This window comes from Zingiber officinale, chromosome 8A (genome assembly GCF_018446385.1).
Source record: "Zingiber officinale cultivar Zhangliang chromosome 8A, Zo_v1.1, whole genome shotgun sequence".
NCBI classification, from domain to species: Eukaryota; Viridiplantae; Streptophyta; class Magnoliopsida; order Zingiberales; family Zingiberaceae; genus Zingiber; species Zingiber officinale.
The window spans coordinates 69617154-69640022 of NC_056000.1; the positions used below are offsets into that span (position 1 = coordinate 69617154).

General features: G+C 34.1%; 2 protein-coding genes across 3 annotated transcripts; one reads left to right on the forward strand and one right to left on the reverse strand.

The window, feature by feature from the left end:
* Window positions 1–1552: 1552 nt before the first annotated feature.
* On the forward strand, window positions 1553–18782 carry LOC122009428 (uncharacterized protein slr0889-like). Its single transcript, XM_042565584.1, has 12 exons — window positions 1553–1875; window positions 3626–3754; window positions 4722–4916; window positions 9660–9707; window positions 9785–9913; window positions 10736–10860; window positions 13524–13634; window positions 15487–15595; window positions 15733–15851; window positions 16094–16247; window positions 17917–18061; window positions 18481–18782. Exons 1-12 carry the CDS (start codon window positions 1756–1758, stop codon window positions 18534–18536), a joined length of 1440 nt encoding a protein of 479 aa, XP_042421518.1. The 5' UTR covers window positions 1553–1755; the 3' UTR covers window positions 18537–18782.
* Window positions 18783–19524: 742 nt separating this feature from the next.
* LOC122009427 (serine/threonine protein phosphatase 2A 57 kDa regulatory subunit B' theta isoform-like) lies at window positions 19525–22732 on the reverse strand. Of its 2 annotated transcripts, none has more exons than XM_042565583.1 (4): window positions 22544–22732; window positions 22279–22367; window positions 20759–22160; window positions 19525–20178 (listed from the first exon to the last, which is right to left on the reverse strand). In XM_042565583.1, exons 3-4 carry the CDS (start codon window positions 21944–21946, stop codon window positions 19828–19830), a joined length of 1539 nt encoding a protein of 512 aa, XP_042421517.1. In that variant the 5' UTR covers window positions 21947–22160; window positions 22279–22367; window positions 22544–22732; the 3' UTR covers window positions 19525–19827. The 2 variants fall into 2 exon arrangements, with proteins under 2 accessions (XP_042421517.1, XP_042421516.1); XM_042565582.1 differs by having other exon boundaries at window positions 22279–22446.
* Between the last annotated feature and the right edge of the window lie 137 nt (window positions 22733–22869).

Sequence of the window (22869 nt, forward strand, 5' to 3'; positions counted from 1 at the left end):
AAAAATTATCCCTGTACTCGACCAATCCAATAATAACATACTAACCATTTGACCATCTTATTAGACGGATCAACTATATCAAATTTTTTATACCATTAAATTATTATTAGAGTGTAGTGCAGACGATAAATATATGACATCTAAATATAATGATTAGGATTCAATTCAAATTTCATCATGTGTTTAATGCTTATGTATTTATATTTATCTAATTTTATATTATGTAGTATTTATTGACCGTCATATGAAAAATAAAAATATTTTATAATGAATTGATATAGATTTATATAATGGTTTAAGTAAAATTGCTATGTGACATTGAAGTTTTTGCTAAAACTGCTATATCATTATCAGATAGAGCAAGTAAAGACGAGGGAGAATTGGAGGGGGGAAAAAATAGAAATGAGATGTCCTTATTTTTGTAATGTGAGGCAGCTTTTAAACTATGAATTATAAGTTACTCTGGTAATTTAAAAAATTTAGATATTTTAACAAATAAAGAAAATACAGGTATTGAAATGAAAATTTGCCCAAAAGTAACTGAAATTTTAGAATTTAACGGTGAAACACTGCGGCTGCCAGCCTGACCGCTACGAAAGGAACAAAGAGAGGGACCCGCTTTCCCTTTCTATCCCTTTAACGTTCGAACCGGAACGGACCGAGTCGAGTTCGACGGAATCGAACCGGACCGGATGTTAACTCGACCTGCGGTGCTAAATTTGGAAATAGTCGCAAAAGGCAACGGTGCGGAAGGGAATACCGGTTCGTGCCAGTTCAGGATGGCAGAGCCCGCCGGAAAGGGACGGTGACTCGCTGTAACGGCTATTTGTGACCTGTTTACTTGGAGCGACCATAATAAGCTGAGAATAAGTAAGGGTGTAATTGAGCTGAGTCCAGTCGAATTCTTGGATGTTTGAATTTGACTCGTTTATAATCGAGTCTAGCTCGAGTTTTATTTAACGAATATATTCATGACTTATGAGCTTATTCGAATTTTTATCAAGCTTAAACGGGTTTAATGAATATAAATTATAAATTTAAATATTTATTAAAAATTAAATTATATATTTTTAAAAATTATAATATTCTGATTAAAATTTATAATTTTATTTTAATAAATAAATTCAATATATTTGTCTATATTTTTTATAAGTAGAGTGTAAAATCTATAAATTCAATATTAAAATTATTATTATTTTTTTAAAAGTTGATTCATGAGCTTAAAGAATAAGTAGTTATTGTACTAGTTATAGAAGTTTGCTAGGCTACACATCATTATTATAATAAAAATTGGTTATTTTAATTTCAGAATTATGGTATCTAAATAGTTAATCATTTAAAATCTAATAACGTCGCTCTATAATATAATTCGAAGAGTATTACTTTTTATTACCCGCCAAATGTTAATTTGTTGATTTGAAAAAAAAACTAGATATCTATATTAGAAAAAAAAATTCAATTTTAATTATAAAATATTTTTAGACTTATCACATTTATTTTTTTTGAAAAAAAATATTCTAGAAATTTATGCATAAGCCACTGACAGATTGGTGACGCGAACGGGCCTACTGGGGTTTCGTCGCCGCTGCCGAAGCCACAATTTCTTCTTCTTCCCTTCCAAAATCTGATCCCTTGGAATCAGACGTAACCACCCAATCCCCGACGCCCACCGCCATCGGCACCGCCGCTGCTCCTTTACGTTCCTCAGCCAAAATCGCGCCGGCGCTCTGTAGCCCCCCTGGACTGGCATTTGAGATGCCTGTGCCCCTGCTTGGCCTCCACGACTTCCGGGAGAAGGTCGCCGCCCAACTCGTCCCTTGGAGCCGCTCCATCCAGTTCTGGGCTCGTGCCATCGATGTCTACGCCGGCTACAAGGTCTCTACTTTCCCCTCTCTATGGCGCAAGCCATCGTACAGGTCGCCTTCTTGCAATCTACGTCATCGTTCGGTCAAAGTCAGGAAGGGTAGAATTTGTATCTAGTATACTGACCATGATATCAACTCTTATAATATTCACGTTCATCCAAAGATTTGGAGGTGATGTATGCTGTCAATCTTTTAGATGGTACCAGAGCCATGGCACCATTTGGTTAAAAGTTCGGCACTACAGCCAAGGCTATAAAATCTTAAGAGAGCATTGGTCTGCTTGATCTATTGAACTCTCCATTTTTGCAACTTCATCAGTAGGAAGAAATACCTAATCGAGTTGAGCTGCTGCTATACTAAGCCTTTGAAAATCCTTCCTTAACTCAAGATTGTAATAGAAGATTTGTCGTCAAAGTCAGTAAGTTGTGATAGAGAAGAAGATAATCTATCAAGTTGTGGTAGAGAAGAAGCTAATCTATCATTTAGAGAAACACACTCCTCATTCTTTCATACCTATTGGGTCCATAGTCCTTAGAAGGATCTCAAAATTATTTTGGTTTATGTTGCCTCAGCAGGCAGAATTAGCCTACCCAAGCAAGAGATATTCTCTACTGTCCAAGAATAAGTTAGGATTTGTTAGTGGTTAGGTGGAGAAACCTATGCAACATGGAAGGAATTGTTGGAGTTGCAAGGTTACAAACATAGTCCCACATTGAAAATACATGGGAAATATCATGGGTTTATAAGAAAAAAGATATCTTCATTGACATGAGACCTTTTGGGTAGTGCTCAAGAGCAAAACCATGAGGGCTTAAGTCTAAAGTGGACAATATCATACTATTATGGAGATATCTAAATTCTTTTCGATCTTACAATTGGTATCAGAGCTTCTTTTCGATCTTACAATTGGTATCAGAGCTCGGACTGCCAGACACCAGGCAGGAAGTCCTAGTAGGTCGGGTGGATCGAGGGGTTGTTTGAGGGAGGGGAGGGGGGGATTGTTGGGGTTGCACAGAAATGTCAAAAAAATAATTTCACAAAGAGAAATGGAATCTCACATAGATAACAAATTTCACAAAGAGAAATAATGTTGTAAACAATAGAATATGCATTACATGGGATTCTAACCCCTGTTAATAACATAATAAGATTAGGTCATCTAAAAAATTATCTAACTTATCTTATAAAGTTATAACAAACTTTGAAACTTGATATAAGTTTTAAACATTAAACAAGCAAATAAAACTTTCAAACTCTAAACTTTAGAATAAACTTCTAAGTTTAACAATGATTTTTGAATCACATCAGTTTTTTTTAGCTTTTACAATCCATTTTAGGCATCACTTATATATATATGCTCCAATTTGAGGTGGGGTATTAGACAAGTCACTTACCTCCAATTTTCATCATTATTTGATTAAAGACAACATCACATTGTGAATGGTAAAATTTGTATCCAGTATATTAAATGTTGTATCCTCAGAAGTTGCATGAACTGCAATCCTTGCAACATTTTCATTCACCCAAACTCTATATAAAAAGATTGAGGTGATACAATTCAGAATTGAAGAGTTTCCATTTTAATTTTTCCATATTTCGTTCACTTTTTTCAATTCTTTACACCCTGTTCTCCCGCCTCCTTTTTGTTTACAAATCTCCAATCTTTATGGGGTCTTTGTTTCTTTTGGCTAGGTTCTTTCTTCCCACTTCTTTCTTTCAGCAAAGCTCCTATTAATGTGATCTTTGCTTCTTCTAACCAGGTGTGTCAGTTTCGGACGGGACTCATCAGCAATTCCGCGAAACAGGAGGAGATGTGGGAGAGGCAACATGAGCTCGCAGCAGAGAAGATGTATTCTCTCTGCTCTGAGCTTGGCGGGCTCTTTCTCAAGGTATACAATTGGTTTCCTGATAACCAATTGGAGCATTTGTTTTCATGGATTGATGCCCCTTTTCAAAGATATCATATAGAAGCAGAAGCATTTGATAATACAGTGAATAGCTTGGAACACAAAAAAATATGCATTGATAAATGATAATTGACATAAAGTTCTCCTAAATTTCATCTGTCTTTGCCTATCTTAATTTCTTGCAAGAGTGCTCATTGCCTTCAATTTAAGTATCATGTACTTTGCGCTGCCAAGAATCCCATAAGAATCCCTGAATTGTCTTCCCTTCAGTTAGACCATCCATGAAAAACCTTCCCTAAGGAAGCTCTCAGTAAGCTTATAGATGGCTACTTATACAACAAAATACAGATATGATAAATGGATAAAAAGATTAGTAAATAATTTAATAGGGAAAATAAAAATAAAAATAATATGTGTTTCTATTTGAGATAAGATTTGAACAAGATATTGATAGTCTTGCGCTAGGTACTTTTTAATTAACCTTATCATAGGACAATATATTAAAATAGCATTTATTTTGGATAGATGAAATATAGTCATTTTAATGATTTCCTTATTGATTATTTCATACTAAAAATAGGAGTTGTCTAACTCTTATCATTATTGAATTATTGAGTAATAATTTTTTTAGGAAACATCCCGTAAGCATCCCAAACCAGAAAGAATGACCTTTTTTGCATTATTAAAAAATGAATTATATGCTCAGATTTGAGAGTATCCAAGTAATTTCTTCTGTATATTTTCTGAAGATGTCAATATGTGATCTCGACATTGATAGTCAATTAGATACATACGCATCATAGATTTTCTGTCCAAACTATCCCAAATATTTTCTTCCCATCTCATTCAGCATTGTATGTTATTTGATCTCCGTTAAAAAGAGCAAATTCTGGATGGGAAGAAAATATTGCTTTTGGGGGAAATGTAATTTTTTTTTATATATAATCAGGCTGCACAAGTTCTGGGAAAGCCTGATTTAGCTCCAGCAGCATGGGTAAGAAGACTTGTCACATTATGTGATAAGGCTCCTGCTACTCCAATTTCAGCTGTACAACAAATAATAGAGGAGGAATTGGGACAAAATTTCAGTGAAATCTTCGAGCAGTTTGAAGTCGAACCTATTGGATCTGCTTCAATTGCACAGGTTTGAATTAAATAAATTCAACATATTGGATACATTTAAAGAAGACAGAAACTACATTACTTTATCTTAAAAAAAGAGAACAGAGTTTGAAAAGGTTTGTATTATTGATTCTCTTCTTAGTATGTAGCTTTTAGAAATGTGTTCGATTATCAAGCTGATGATAAAGCAACAAATTAAATAGCATTTTTTTTTTCTGATCTCGAAGATAAATTTCAGAAACAAGACCAGGGGAACGGGAACTTTGTTTCCTTTCATAGTTCCTAATTAGGTATCATTGTAGGAGGATCAAATAACAGATGAAAGAAAAAAGAATTCAAACTATATCTGCAATCATATTATCTTTACTTTCTATGGATGTTTGAAAATTGCTAAAGACATAAGATTTCAATGAGTTCTGTAGCATTATTTTATAATAGAATACTGAATCATTTTTATTATTATTTTACTTTATCAGAAGCTTCCTTTAAGTCCGCCCATGATCACCAGCCATGGCCAGTACCAAGCCCGAATAAAGGAGAATTGCGTTAAATTGTCAGCCAACGTTAAAACTATGACAAATATTCAATGAATGGATCTATTAAACTATTGTGTTAATGCTAGGTTATTTCCTTGAAGGAACGCGTTGCAGGGTTCGACTGTAACATCTCCTGAACTCGGTGTAATGCTAAATATGCAAGAATTTGCGTTGCAGGGTCCGATTGTGATGTATCAACGAGGACTGCTACATTTCCATGAGAAATTGGGTGTAGTGTTTAATAAACAAGAGTTCTCACATCATCGGTTGGATAAGAACAAATATGATAGGAAAACTAATAATATAATATTTAGAACATAGAACATAGGAACCCGCATTGGTAAATCAATGTAGGTAGTAGATACAATAGTTAAGAGAAGCATTAATATTTTGTGTATACAAGAGACAAATAAGTAGGTGAGAAGACAAATATGATGGAGAACTCGGGTTTTAATTATGGTATACTAGAAAAAGTAAAGCAAAAAATGGAGTGTGTATTGTTGTAGATAGTTCGTTAAAGGCTGAAGTTGTAAGAATAGTTAGAAAGGGGGATAAAATTATAGCCCTTAAGATAATAGTGATGAAAGAAACTAGAAACATAATTAGCGTATATGCACCGTAAGTAGGATTTGATGAAATTACCAAATCAAGATTTTGGGGCAACTTAGATGAAATATTACAAAACATTTTGCCAAATGAAATGATTTTAATAGGAGGTGATCTAAATGAGCATGTCGGAGTGAAAAATGAGGAATATGAGAGAGTACATGGGAGTTATGAGTTTGGAACGAGAAATAAGGAAGAGAAAACTATATTAGATTTTGTGATAGCATATAACCTTATATTAGCTAATACGTTTTTTAAGAAAAGATAAGAACACATAGTCACGTTTAAAAGTGAGAATAATAAATCGCAAAGACTATCTGATAGTTAGGAAGAAGGATAGAAAGATTTATAAAGATTGCAAAGTCATCTAGAGAAAATTTAACTACCCAACATAAGTTAGTAGTGTTGGATATACGCCTTAAATATAATAACAATAGAAAGAAAATATATACGACTTCTGAATTAAGTGGTGCAAGTTATAGAATAGGAAGCAAAATATATTTAAGGAGAAGGTAGGAGTACAAGCATTAGGTGAAATACACAGCTACTCTAATACGACATGGGATAAGATGGTATTAAAGTTGAAAATAGTAGCTAAGAGTGTACTCGGTGAGTTAAAGGGACATGCACTACTAAGGAATTTTGGTAGTGGAATGGGAAAGTACAAGAGAAACTGAAGGAAAAATGAATAGCTTATAAGGAATTATATATTTATAAAAATGAGGAAAACTTAAAAAAAATATACAATAGCCAAGAAAGTAGTGAATGAAGCAAAGAATGAAAATTTTGAACAATTATATCAAAAATTGGATACAAAAGAAGGGGTAAGAGACATTTATATAATAACTAAAGTGAGAGAAAGGAAGATAAGAAATCTTATCCAAATAAAATGTATTAAAGATGAATGTAATAGGGTACTTGTAAACGATGGAGAAATAAAAGAGCGGTGGAAGAGATATCTTCATTAACTTTTTAATGAAGGTTTAGGTGACCAACTTAATTTAGATAATTTAAGTAGGTTAAATGACCATAGAAATTTAAATTTTTATTATAGAATTCAAACTTCAGAAGTAGAATAAACTTTAAATGAGACGCACAATTGAAAAGCCGTTGGACCAGATGATATTCCGATAGAGATATGGAAGTGCCTAGAGAAACAAAGTATTAAATGACTTACAAAATTATTTACCATGATATTGAAAATGAAAAAATGCATGATTAATAGAGGATAAGTATTATAGTTCCCTTGTTCGGAGACGTAAAAAATTATGCAAACTATAGGGGTATTAAGTTAATGAGTCATACTATGAAACTTTGGGAAAAAAGTAATAGAAAAAAGATTAAGGAAGGAGATCACGGTGACCGAAAATTAATTTGGGTTCATGCCTGGAAAGTCGACAATAGAAGCTATACATCTTAGATAATTAATTGAAAAATATCGAGAGCAAAAACAAGATCTACACATAATATTCATTGACTTAGAAAAAACTTATGATAGAGTTTATATGGAGAATTCTAGAAAAGAGAGGTGTTAGCGTAACATGTATTAAATTAATTAAGGATATGTATGAGGATGTATCAACCAAAGTAAAGACTTCATGCGAAGTAACCGAAGTATTTCCAATAAAGATAAGGTTACATCAAAGATCCCTATCTTTTTACACTAATTATGGATGAACTCACTGTGTACATTCAAAATACAATACCATGGTGCATGTTGTTTGCAGATGATATTGTTTTGATAGATGAAACACGTGAAAGAATAAATACTAAAGTAGAATATGTTGGGAAATACTAGAAAGGAAAGGTTTTAGGCTTACTAAAATAAAGACATAATATATTAAATTTAAGTTTAGCAATATTAGATGTAATGAGACAATTGTTAAGATAGGAGATGACGAATTGTCCGGAATCGAGAGCTTTAAATATTTAGGATCATTTTTGCAAAACGATAGAGAGATTGAAAGAGATGTCTTGCATAGAATACAAGTAGAATGGTTGAAATGGAGGAGAGCGTTGAGTGTTTTATGTGACCGTAAAGTACCTCTAAAACTTAAAGGAAAGGAGCTAGCACATGAGTAGAAGATGAGAGTTGCAGAGATGAGGATGTTAAGGTGGATGTGTGGACATACGAGAATAGACAAAATAAGAAATGAGAGCATTAGAGAGAAAGTTGGAGTTGCATCTATTGAGAAAAAAATCCAAGAGACACGTTTAAGATGGTATGGACATGTACTTCTATGACCAATAAATGTTCCAGTTAGACGATGTGAAACTATGACAAATACACATATCAAATGAGGAAGAGGAAGCCCAAAAAAGATTTGGTTAGCAACAATAAAATAAGATAAAATTTATTTAAGTATAGATGATGATATAGTAGGAGATAGAGCTCAATAGCGTAAAAAGATTCATATAGCCGACTCCACCTAGTAGGATAAGACTTGGTTTTTGTTGTTGTAGTAGTATAGAAGCTTCCTTTAATTATGAACTCAAGTGTATTTATTTGTCTTATGGCCTGGAAGCATCTTCTAACTCGTTACTGGGCATTTAATACATGCTAACAATATTAATTTGAAGCCTCGGACAAAAGTTTGCATTCTTCTGGTTTTGATTGATTGGAATGCTACCATACAGATGACCATAATAATTGATGATAATAATTAAATCATTAATTGCATTCTTCCGTTTTGCATTCTTACTGGGTATTTAAATAATCCAATATAGGTGCTGATCTTGTTATCAACCTTGCCAAAATAATTGGAGTGCTACCATGACCATAATAAGTAATTGTTGTAGTTTGTGTTTTTTTCCTCAACCAGGATAAACGTAGAAGGGAATTGATCTGATTTGAAGTGAATCAACTATATAATATGGTTTGTCCCTGAATACCAAAATATCTATCAGAGAGCAAGAAGGAAACATCAAATTCCAATAAGAGAGACTGATTGAAGGGTCAAGGTGATGGATGCTGATATTGTGGAGAAAGGGCCATTTACAAAGAACATCAAGCAGGAATCACCAAGAAAATTAGAACATCAAGCATAAGAAGACAATCTGGAGGAATTAATGAGTCTATTATAGGTCCATGATGTCTTGGTACTAAGTGTTTATAGCCCATATTATGGTGCAATGGATAAGAGAGTAGTTGACAAACATGGATGTGGGTTTGTGAAGGGTTAGGGTTTTATGCCTTTACTCACTCCAACACCAAACTGAGACAAATGATGAAATAGGAAAAATTTAAGTTTTAGTTATTGAGGAGAGCAACCAGGTATATGTCGACCCATGCTTCATGTACAGTGTGCCTTCAAGATCATAAACTACAAACAAAATAATTTATGGCACAGACATAATAAACTGTTGAATCTGAATGTAGAGAGAAAGTTATTTGATTTTAGAATTTTGCATTTGTTTCTTAGCATTCGTACATGTAGAATTGTTTATTATTTAATGGACTTGTGTTTTTGAAGTTCTTATTCAATGCAGAAAGGTTTATCTTGATTATTGGTATCTATTTCCTGATTATATTGTATTGTATGCTGAGGTTAAACAAAAACCTTTTCCTTCTGATTTGAGTGTGTTCCTTTTGAATGATTGTTGATATTTCTTTATCATCACAGGTTCACAGGGCAAAACTGAGAGGTGTTAAGACTGATGTTGCTGTGAAGGTTGGTGACAACAAACATTGCTATACATGTTCTGTTTTCGACCACCATTAGTTACTGATTTGACAGAAATCTTCAAGGTTCAACATCCTGGAGTTCAACAGTTGATGTTGATTGATATCTGCAACTTGCAAGCATTTGTCTTGTTTTTGCAAAAGACGGATATAAACTTTGATTTGTTCTCAGTCACTAAAGAAGTGGAGAAGCAGGTACATGTATTTTGTCTCACTTTCTGTCTGTTCTAGTTATTCTAACAAAGAACTTGTAGTTACATGCTAAATGCATGATTCTGTAATAAGCTTTTTTTAACATCATTATAAAATACATGACAACTTTTGATGCATTCTGTTGGAACTGATAAAACTGGCATTGCCAGAATTGGCTTAAACAAGGTAGAGCTGGTTGTGACAGTTGGAATTTGTCTGAAGATTGTGTAGCATCAAGTAGAATTAATCTGATTGAGTTTCTCTGGATCATGCTTGGTTTTAGGTTTTGACCAGATGGGTTGAATGGCTTTGTAACTCTTGATATGGCTTAATACATTTGACTTGTAAACTGTTTTTTATCAATAATTCTCCAATGCATATTTAGTACCAAGTTCAAAATCTTCTACAGTCACTAAGATTTAAATTGTAGCATGTTAACTGATATCTATCAGTAAACTCTGTTAATGGCTAATGATCCATAGACATGAAATACGTTGCCCATGTTTCTACTAGATTTTATTGGTTATAAAAATCAATTTCCAACAAATAGTTGGCATAAACACGACTTGCTAGTGATGATGATGATTTATGTAAATGGTGCAAGCACAAACAAAATTTCTCTAAGATCTAGTTTAGGTTTGTAGCCATCATGTGACCCTTAGATATTATAATGATTCTCAATTTGTTGGAGCATTATCTTTCTCTGTGTTCATACAGTACAGTTTTCTTATCCTTTTAATTTGGTTTAGAAGGTGTAGTCTGAATATAATCTTATTCAATTATTTACTGTTTTTTTTTGTTCTTTTCTTTCACTTGTTTCTCTAGATTGCTTATGAGTTTGATTTCCTGAGAGAAGCTGCTGCTATGGAAAAACTTAAGAAGTTTTTCAGCAATAACAATAAGAAGCCTCCTGTTTTAGTACCACGCATCATTCCTGGCATGGTAACCAGGTAAAGTTTTGGAGTGGAGAAAATATGATTGTATATGCAACAATTAGTTTCTTTCACCAGTTATGATACAAAACTTTATTGTAATGCATTTATTATCAGGAACCTTGTCCATTGTGGATTTGGTCGAGTAGAATATTGGAGTAATAAGGGTTTCCTTTAAAGAAGCATACACTATTAATAAATTGTTGCTGGCATTCACAGGATTTATGACAATGTTACTGCAGAATTGATAGGATGTCTAGCAAAATTATCGCTTTGTTTTTGTCTTTAGTTATCATGTGAAGAAAATTTATTTAATTGAAGAAACTAAAGAAGCCCCTAGTATAGTTGGTGATAGACCTTTAGTTAATTGTATCATCCATTACCTTTTTCCTTATAATTTCTTTACATGATGCAGAGCGGCCTTTGCCATGAAGTTCTCGTCCCTCTTATATATATATATATATATATATATATGGTGGTTAACTGTTGGTTAAAAATTGAGTATTAAACTTGATTTTTGATGTTTGTAGGGTACTTACACAGGAGTGTGAATAACGGATTAAAAAAACCCACAAGAGAGATGCAAAAAAAAAAAAATCTTTAATATACTTATTATTATGAACAAAAAGATTTTTCTTTCTATGTCAAATTAGTGGGATTGCACCTAGGTGCTTTTCCCTCGTGGAATTGGGAAAATAGAGAAATGAACTAGTGTGGAGGGATTATGATTAGTGGTGACAATTTCAACTCTTGGATCCTTTAGGGAGATTTGTAGGGGAAGAGATGCAATGATATGGTTTTGAGAGAACAGGAAGAGATGATGTTGGATCCACGTCGAGATAATGCACCCAACAGGAGGCTTTTTTTTTCCATATATATTTTAAGTTATTTATTCTCAGCTAAGGAGGGGAGACTTGGCACAACGGTAAAGTTCTTGCCATGTGACCAAAAGGTCACGGGTTCAAATCTTGAAAACAGCCTCTTGCAAAAAGCAGGGTAAGGCTGCTTACAATGGATCATTCCCCGTGACCCCTCATGGCGGGAGCTTCGTGCACCGGACTGCATTTTCTTTTTATTCTCAGATAAAATTTTAAAATTATTTTTTTATAGTAGAGAAGCTTTGATATTATTTTATAAGAAGGTCATCTAAAATCATCATTTAGGGCATCCGCATTGGTGTTAATGTGTGAGTGTTATAACACCCAAATGATGTTACAATCAATGTGGATGGGTGTTATTAACATCCACACAATAACAATGTTCAATTCTTTGAACGTTGTTAATGAACAGATTTTATTAAAAAAACCAAAAATAAGAAAATAAATTTTGGATATAAAGAATAAAGATGACTAAGTGAAGAGTGAGATTCACAAATAATGAGTATTAATGTTAAAATGGATGTGGGTGTGTGTTAATAAAGGGGTAGTGTTAATATAATAAGTATGTGACATGTTTTTTGAAGAGGTGACATATATTAATATTCAAATCAATAGAAGGTATTTCAAGGTTGTTGCTTCTCTTCATTGGGCATGTTGCATGACATGCTCAATGAAGAGAATTTTTTGTCACATGCTGTCATAAGAGGTCTGCCTGGAAGTTTACCTAAATTCTTCACTTCAAATAAGTTACATAAATTTTTACTCATTCAATCCCTGAAACAAAATTGATATATAAATTTCTAATTTATTTATTCATTTTTTCACCTTAAATTGAATAATAAATACCTTAATAATTTATAATTTTTATCTATATAACAAATCACCATTATATTTTTTCAAATATAATTTCCAATATTTTATTTTTTAAAATATTAAAGTAACATTTTATTTTAAAAAAAATTGAAATGAACATTGTTTAAGTATTCTTTTATTGAGCAGCCACATGACAGTGTCTTGTTTCTTCCGTGAGGACATGTGATGCCATATTTCAATTGAAGAGAGTGTCAAAACTTGAACTTTAATAATACAATATCTGCCCAAGTTTATGCCTTTTTTTTCAATGAGGAATCCACTACACAGACTTGTGTATTTTCATATTGTATTGTGTTTGTTTAGAAATGTGTACATTTTATTTTCTTTGGCTTTCATCAACTAGTAATGCCTGGTAATGATGTCATGTTAAAGGAAAAGTTTTTTTTGTGTGTTCTTGATGCTTATTATAAAAATAAAAAATGACACTGACAAGCAATATGCGAACTTTCCATTCACAACTTTTCTCTTTTATTTATGTACCTTTTCCTCTTTACCAGGATTTTTGTAAATCTCTACAGATCCAAATAGCATAAAGCCTTCTTGATTACATTTGTACCAATGCTTTATCACAGAGTAATACTAGGCTTCATTTGCTATTAGAAGTTTCTTTTCTGTTATGGGAATTAAACTAAAACAACTTTTATAGTTACTTTTGTACATGAATTTTTCTAGCGATGGGTCAAACTTGCAAACCTATCTATATTCCTAAGAAATGAAATTTTATACGGTCATATTATTATCTTCTTACTTTAATAGCATCAGAGATTCAGAAGACAATTGCTACCATGTTTTTTGACTTTTTCATGTATGTACAATTTATGTAGTTTTGGATTTATATAGTTCACAATATGCTTATATCAGACCATTATTTAATGTGTGTGTGTATATATATATATATGACATTCTTATTGGTTGATTCCAAATGGTTAGGAAGGTCTTGGCAATGGAATTTATTGATGGCATTCCGATAATGAATCTTGGTGAACAAATAGCAAAACTGGGTATTGATCCCAGCAGCAAAATTGCAGTTATTGGAAAGCAGTAAGCTCTTGCATCATTTTTTTTTATGTCTTCGTACTGCAATGTACCACTGAGATATATATTTAAAGTTTGTAGATGCAAGCAACTATATTTTTACGTGCATATGCATAGACATCTATACAAGCGTCTTGCATCTTTGCACGTTCAAATTTGCAGGGGAAGCACAAAAAAAGTGCTGTTATAGTGTTAAATAATGGATTCCTCTAACAACTATCAAATGCCATGTAATTATGTATCGTTTCTATAATGTATAATTGCATGTGTCACTATGGTTGAGTTGATAAAGTTATATTGTTGTATTAAAAAAGAGAACTAATATAACCCGACTAAATAGCAAATACCTCATGTGGACTAAACTCAGACATACTAATAGTTGTGATTATTAACTAATACTCTTCCTCAAAATGGAACATATACATTAATTCAAGACAGAACAATGATTTTGCACATTTATGCAAACTTAGAATTATAATTGACTGGTCTTCAAAACCATGTTGGTCATATCCTCGGACTAGGGCAAATACAACTAACAACATAAAACAATAAATATTTGAGCTTAACACTTAAACACTCACTAAACTAGAATCTGTGTGCTACTGAGTTTTACTTGCTTGCTGGAGCCCAGAAAGTTTTCTGGAACTTTGAGTTGTATCTTGCTAAACATTTAAAGTTAACCTTTACTGGAACTTTGAGTTGTATTTTGCTAAACATTTAAAGTTAACCATTTATATTTGGAAATTACGAAGAACATAACAAGGCGTGTTAGTCTCAATTATTGTTGTCAGCTATATAGATATTATCCTTTCATTTGAACTCTATATATGGTTATAGTACCAGCAATAGATCTTTAAATTAATTTTAATTGTGTTAAACTGTGTTCTCTTTTATTTCACCTTCCTCTGACACCTTGGATATTCATTTCAATTTGTCTAACTATAGTAGATACTAGATATTTGTTCTCTTTCAACTTATCCACACTATCTTAACTAATGTTTAAAAAACATATGCAGGCGGTACTTGGTCAAGCAATTGCATAAGTAGAACCGACATGCTCTCCATGCTTTTCAACATACATTACTTATATTGACAATAAACTAGAATGTTGGTTAAAAAATTATGGGTTTACATCTATTATATAATATCAAATATTAAACTGTAACCAATGTAAACAAATCTTACATCTATTGCTTAAAATTTTTTGCATGTGAGGATGTGAATCTACAATACATATAGTACAAAACAGATAACTTGTAAAAATGCATATCTTTCAGCTGACACAATAAATATATAGAAAATTTTATTTGTGGACGTAGACACTAGATAAAAATATGCTTATTTTTTTCCATTTAGAAAAACTAATTTTATCACATCCATATTAATTTAATATAAATTTGAACTTATTAAGTTTGGGATTCACTTTACTTGCATAGTATCCATAAAACCATAAGCGGATGTTATGCTATTCTTCATTGCATAAGCTTATACAGCTGCATAAGCAGCTTATGGGGAAGCTTTTTGAAACAAATAGTTTTAACATATTTTCCATTTTATCATTTGTTTGAGCTATATCTATTTGTTCCAGTTTTTATTTTATTATATTTTGAGAAAATGCTATTCTATTGACAATATGGTTGAGTGAAAACATCTATTTTGAATCATTGTTGCAGGGAAAAGGAAACCTTTCTCCTTTTGGATTGGTTTCCTTTCAGCATGGTTTTAGCATCTGTATGCTTAAGATTCTTCAAATTTATTGATTCAATTCCTCAAACATCCTTCTAATAATTCATATAACTAAGAGATGCTTTTAACTAAGATGAAATCTAATTTCAGTTTTTTTTTTGCTGTAATGCAGGAAAATATTAGAAAGTTTGACACTTGCATATGGTCAAATGATCCTAAAGGATGGATTTTTTCATGCAGATCCTCATCCTGGAAACATTCTTATTTGCAAGGGCACAGAGGCAAGGGTGCTTCTGATTTGGATTTTAGAAGTTATCCTTGTTTGCCACGTGTATTATATGTTGCAAAAAGGAAGCTTTCTTACAAATTTAAACTTTAATAGATTTTCCTAGTTATATTTATTCTTGTTCTCTTGTAGGTTGCATTGCTTGATTATGGACAAGTGAAGCAACTTCCAGATGACCTGAGGCTTGGATACGCAAATCTTGTGCTTGCTTTGGCTGATAATGACCCTTTAAGGGCCAAAATAAGTTACAAGTATACAGATTTTCCCCCTTTGATATGTTTTAGTATCATTTTGAAGGATGATGCCAACATAAATATTTGCCTGGAACAAATGTTTAGGTCTCTCTTGCAGAGATTCATAAAAAAACTCCCCAAAGCAAGAGGATAATCTGCCAATAGTTTAGAACCTCTCTAGTCAAGTACCCATTATAGTTAATTAGATTCATTCTTTTGGATGTGCTGCTTTTGTCCTAACAACTGATTGAATCAATTAGGGAGCTTGGCATCAATACATTGAGCAATCATGCAGATAGGGATGATGAATTTTTGAAATTAGCACAAAGAATGTTTGACACTAAGCTTCCTCCTGGTGTCACTCTTATGTCACCATTTGCTGAAGACTCTTCGTTGAAGAAAGTCTCTGTTCAGGTACACAATATCCTTAAGATGGTGATTTTCATAATCTTTCTGGCTTCATGTTTAAAGATATGCTAACCACTGAATTGTGTTAATATTCAGATGGGCAATTGTATTGGTGTATCATGTATGAGAGGATTAAAGACAATTCACTTAGTTACTAAAGAAGTTAAAGATAAGCTAATAAAAATTCTGAACTGTTGATCCATCCTCAATTTTGTTTATGGTATTTTTTTTTTATTTCACAATAGGATAGATAATATTGTGAATGGAAAAAAATGAGGAAGTTTTGTTTAACAATTTCTATAGGATGCTTGTAGTGGGCGGGGACTTTACCTTCAAGATCTCCGAGTTGCAGTCCTCTTGTAAGGATGTGTTGATTTGACCAGTAATATACTTCATGTGTGATCCAAATCTATACTAATTATTAGCCCTAAGAAAAATAAAACACAAGTTTTGAGGATTCATGTCACGATCTTTAGAAGGAAGTTTTGAGGATTCATATCACGATCATTAGAAGGAAGCTTTGAGGATTCTGCTCCAGTAAAAAGTCACTTATATCGTTATTATATTTATCTTTAGATTGTAGATGCAGATTAGGCATATCATCACATAGATATCACAGATAGGTGATCGAGATTAAACTATTATGTTTCATCAAGCAAACTGTAATAGTCAGGGCAAGTGAATGTCTAATGATCAGTTAGCAATTTTATTGATCTGTCTTTGAGGTCCTATTATCATAGGAATTAAAATTGGACTAAACTGGTGGTTGGATTGAAAAACAATGTAACATTTTATATTTTATGTTACAACAAAGAAACCAAAAATTACAATAAAATATAAAATTCAATTATTCATAATCATAAATTCAAATTACATGAAAACGTTGAAATAGTAAAATATAAATAAGATAACTGATATCAAATGAACTAACAATTTATTAAAAAAAAAAAAAATCTTTAGATTAGTTTGGACTTGTCAGGGCTGCATAAGCTGCCTTGGGGATCCCCTGGATTGCTATATAAACGACTCACCTATTAACGGTTGCCTAGTCACTAAGCAGGGTGGCCCCTTAGTGAAATCTCCTAGGCAGCTATCTATGCGGTCATCTAAGTTGCGTTTTAAAACTTTGATTTTAACAAATTAAAATTTTATTAATAGGTTTTGAACTATCATGAAGTAAGTGTTATAGAGTAGAGACCTAATTGTAGATAAATAAAGATATATATTTAAATATACAAATCAAGAATCTAAGTCTAAAATGTTGATTAAATAATAAAGATTAGGTGGCAGGGACTATTTGAAGGAACAACCTTAATAGTCTTCCTCATTACAACCACCTCGGATACAACAACCTTTGGTTCTTTTTACATAAGTTTTACTCCTTTTACATGAATTATTTCCTTTAAAAATTGAGAGAAAGCATAATACAAATATCGAATTCCTATTAAGATAATTGGAAACTCCAACCATCAAGAATCTCAATAAGTCTAGAAAAAAGACGTTCTATGTATGCTCTGATTTCCAATTCAAAGCATAGAAGGAAAATGAGTGACTTTGGGTGTTAGGATGATGATGCCACACCTGAATTGGATCATTAATCCTTCTCTTAACAGCTTGAAGAAGTTGGTTGATTATTGTAATGGTCATCCTAACAGGAGTCCTTTTTCCATGACAGAATTTTCCGGAGGAACTTTTCTCGGTTCTTCGAACTATGCAATTGCTGAGAGGGCTTAGTGTCGGGATGGGAATCTTCTACTCATGTGCTGAGCAGTGGAGGCCAATTGCTGAAGAAGCTCTCTTCAAAGCTGGAAGACTTGAAGGTAATTTAAGCTCATATTGTTCATTTATTTTCTTGGAAAGCTTATTATAACTTGTCGTCGTCTAGCAATATTTGTTCCGTGACGCATTAATCTTATCCTTCCATTGAACTAGGGATCAAGATCCCAAATGGTGAAGTTCTATTGTGTCACTTAAAACGATGATCTAGCTTTATGAAAACATAAGATTAAGATTCATGATCATACATTTAGATAATTTTAGTATCATCTGTCTGGGTATAATGCAACTATTGATCCTTTGCAACCCGATCTAAGGTTGACATCGGTGGTTCTATATTATCCTTCGAAATATGAGCAGAATAGCATAATTTCATAACCACTTGAGACTTTTTTACAAATGAATCAACCTTAAATAGTATCCTTATAGTATTGACATTACAATCTAATCCTACATATTTCAGTTGGGGATTTGAAAGATCGAAGGCGCAGTGTGTTTAGCAGAATATTCCGGAGGTAGTAGTACTTCAACGACTTGTACAGTTTAAAGCAAAGACCCCAGCCTTTGCCGAAGCTCTTTTGCTCAACATTCAACAACATTTGTTATTCATGTTTGTCACCGGTCCAATAAAAATTATATATGATTCTTTTTGCGCCTTGTACTAGCTATATTGAGTAAATTGACTGAGTTCTGAAATATTTTGTAGTGAAACAATTTGGTTCGAAGATTCAATTGGATCGGACAAAAATCTGGTTCAACCGTAAACTTTCCGTTGCTTGAATTGAACTAGATCAGCTTCTGGTTATTGAGTTAGTCAATTCAACTTGCGTTTTTGATTCATTTTGGTTCAGAGGTACCTTTGACTGGTTTGCCTAATGCCTCAGCCTCTTCCACACGAATTGCGATCCTCCTCGCCTCCGCTCCTTGTACAGTCCTTAGTGTAGTTGTTGCTCATCATCGCCCATCAAGAGTACCAAACTGGAGCGGAGTTGTGATTGGTCTCCCATCGAGACTGAATCCAGATCAACTCACTAGCACTTGTTACGACTCTCGCTGGTTGAAACTATCGCCGATCATTGCTCGTCACCCGACATATGAAGCTGCTGGTTGTGCAGGATCTATTGTAGGGCTATATTTCCGGGATCGGTTGAAGGTGGATATTGAACAAGATCTGAGCAAGCTGCCACTCGAACTCCGGGTTCTATCTTAGGTTTCAAGGTGACAAAAACGACTATGCTCTTCTCAACGCCCTGGCCAATCCGTTTCAACCAACACGGAGGAGGTAAAATCAATCTTAGGTTTCAAGCTTCGGAACAAAGAGGAGAAAAATGGAAAAATATTTTTCTTGTATCATATTATCGAAGATTAAATAATTAACGCCCCTCTTAAGTTTTTCTTGGAAAAATATTCAAACAAATACATATTTTCTAAATCAATGAAAAAGGAATGAATCAGTAGCTTAGAAATCACATCAAAGTTCATGCAAAATTTAAATTACATTGAGCAATCATAACAAACAGAGCATTAACACATCAAAAACAAAAAAATAGTACACAGCTGAAAGCATTCATGTCTTCGTATACCAGTAATCCACGAACTCCAACACTGCTATCGCATGACATTCTTGATAAACTTGGTATTTACATTTTTCAACCTGTACAACTTTTCTAAATCCTCCCCAAAAGAGCCAACAATGCGGAAAGTAAGCCTACATCATGCACTAATCTAACTATAACCTTCTATGGACTCATGTTACCCAATGTCGATCCGATGACCTCATAATACAAAAAGGAACTTGAGCTACTAAGGCTTAAATTGGACGATGTACTATTCGCGGAATAAGCACAGGCTCGTTGCTCGCGGCTTTAGTAGCAGCAATTTCCTCCAAACGTTTCCATGTTGATTCGCGTTTTGATTGGATCTCCTTGCTTTTGAGTTCATCTTCCTCGAATCTCTTCAGGCACTCAGTGAATAGGTCGGGATCGTTATCAGCAAAGATCTTTCGAACATTTAACGTCAAGCTCTGAACAGCTGGGTTCCAGTGACTTGTGGCGTTTCTTTCGAGTGCTGGAAAGATTATGGGTAATAGTACCTTGACATTTTGTTTGATCAGGTTCTCGATGTGATCGTTGTTCCATAGGAACAATGCCCTCTCGGCTACCTGCAAATAAAAATGGAAGAAGCCTCTGGTATAATATAATTGCAAACCGAAATCCTTACTCAATATCCACTTTACAATAATTTAGCTAAGTTGGAATCTGCATTATCATCTACTTAAGGCCAAACATTTAGCGCTTAAATATCCCAACTGGATGTTATCTTCTATTTCGCAAATCAATCCAACTTTCATTTTTCCATTTGAGTAACATAATGGCCTTAGGGAGTCTTACCCTACAAGGTAAAACCCCCTGATATAGTGATATTTGAGAAGGTGCTTGCAGTCACAAACAGTTGAATTTGAATGATTAATATTCAAAAAGGAGATTTACTTCTTATGCAACATCATGTTCTGCTTGAGGTGACGCTCGTGTCACTTGAGGGAACGTGCTGCCAAAGTAATAAGCTGAGAATTTTCTCATTCCATTAGCATCAAAATTCACTCATGCTAATTATGGTTTACAGGAAAGCCAGCATTAGAATGTAAAATAGAAAACAAAGAACACAAACTCACTAGAAGGTAAAAAGGAATAAGTTTGATTACTATTCTTGAGCAATCAATGGAAGGATGAACTGTTTCTTACCTGAAAATGAGGACTATTCAAGCAGCGGGCTATCTGGTGGAATAGTGGGACCATACATCGCTGGAATTCTGGAAGTTGAGTTGCATCCAAGACCTCTTCTAACTCTCCCAAGAACATAACTTCCTTTGAACTGTTGGTGATAGGCCAAAATTTCAACAAGCCCCTTATGACACTATCTGCAAGCTTGCAATCTTTTTCTATAAATTGGGTTATGCAGTATGACAATTGCTGATGGTATATCCCCATACATTTTGGTTTATGGAGTGGGATTAAAGCCCGAACAAGGAACAATTTATGCTCTTCCTTTAAAGGCAATGCAAAGCCATTGATAATACTTCCCAATACCTCTAGCAGCTCTGCAATCCCATTATGTTTTTCAGTCTCGAAGATAAATTGATAGAATATATTATTAATAGCTTTTCTTATAAATGGTCGATACACCATAAATTTTCCATAGATACGGTGTAGAATTGTCTTTAAATACTCCCTCTCTCTGACGTCCTCAGAGTCAACTAGGTCGATCAGCTTAAGAACAAAGGAATGATCAATATATCTTTTTGCCAGCTTGGCATCTGTCTCAGGTGATTGAAGGAACTTCAAAAAGAAGTCATAAACAAGATGGAGGTGCGGCCATGCAGGGTCCATTACAGGTTCATCATCCTCCAAATCAAAGCCTTGTAGAACCTTGTACTCATGAGGTGGGGAACTGAGGGTCCTAAACAAGTTTAAGGACACCATCTTGATGATCTCTTGCATAACATTCTCTGGAAACTTGCCACTGGCTGAGGTCACATAATCAACTAGATCTTGAAGAGTCTGTCTTTTTATTTCCTTCTCTTTCAAGCTCTTTGTGGAGTCTGTGAAGTCGAATACCACACAACACAAATTCACCTTTCTGATGAATAACCTCTGCCTCTCGGAGCTCGATACATCTTTGAAGCTCGGCAGTGCTTCATAGGGCATGATAGACAAACCACCATTTCGCATTCCAGCATGGTTCTGCTGAGTTAGATGAACTAGCTCAGAATCCTGACCAGGAGGGAGAATTGTGACCCTGTTGTTTGACAAATCCCCATCTCGTGAACTAGTCGAAGTTGCTGATGATGGGCTAGCGCCTGCAGCCAAATCTCGTTTATCACCTGACTTGGACTGCTTGCGAGGGATCCGGCGGAAAATTTGCTTAATCATGCTTTGCCGCACACATGCAAAGGACAAAAATCAGGATAAATAGAAATTGAAGTAAGCCCCTATTTGTCTACTGCTTGAACCAACAGCCCAACGAATGGGATATATATATCTATATATTTTGGCATCCAAAAGATGCACTGCACTTAAAATCCTTCCTTTTCTAAGAATCAACTGATAAAGAAAACTCTTTCCCGCATCAAGCTTCGCAATTCCCCTGGGAAAAAAACAGTAAACAAAATCAGATCCAAGGACACACCCTAGGTTGTAAAATTTCGTGACAACGCCGTCAATGACGAAGGCGAACCCCGAAAATAAGTTTCCCACTTTCGTACCTGTTCTCCGTAGCACAGAAGGCACACGATCTAAGGATTCCTTTAGCCAAATTCGACCTTCGACACAAAATCGACGGGTGTGAAGCAGACTTAGAAGAACCAGATATCCGGAAACAACGTTTAAAACAAACGGATCAGCAAAAACAAAATCAGAACTTCAAAATGGAACTGCAAAGGGGAAAGGATCAAGCATCAAAGACAGGTTTTTTTTTCTCCTGGTATCACAAAACCCACTGCTGAAAGAAGAAGAAGAAAAAAAACCTACCTTTTCGAGACGAAGAGAGCGCCGCCCCCTCAGCGTCCTACACAAGATCTGCCACTGCAGCCTCACTCCGCTCCGTGGTGGGGAATGGGCGGCGGAAAAGGACGAAGGAGAAAGGCAACGTCTTTGGATCGATCAAATGGAAACAGCTCTCCCCCCCTCCGCCTTTGCTTATCTATTGACCATGTGTAGTGCAGTAGTAGTTTCATTGCCCCCGTTAACGGTAACTTTTAAAATCGCCCTTAACTTTTACTGACATTTTCATCATGACCCTTGAATTGCTACTAATATCAAAACAAATTAATCCGAGCGTTTTTTTGTAATTTTTT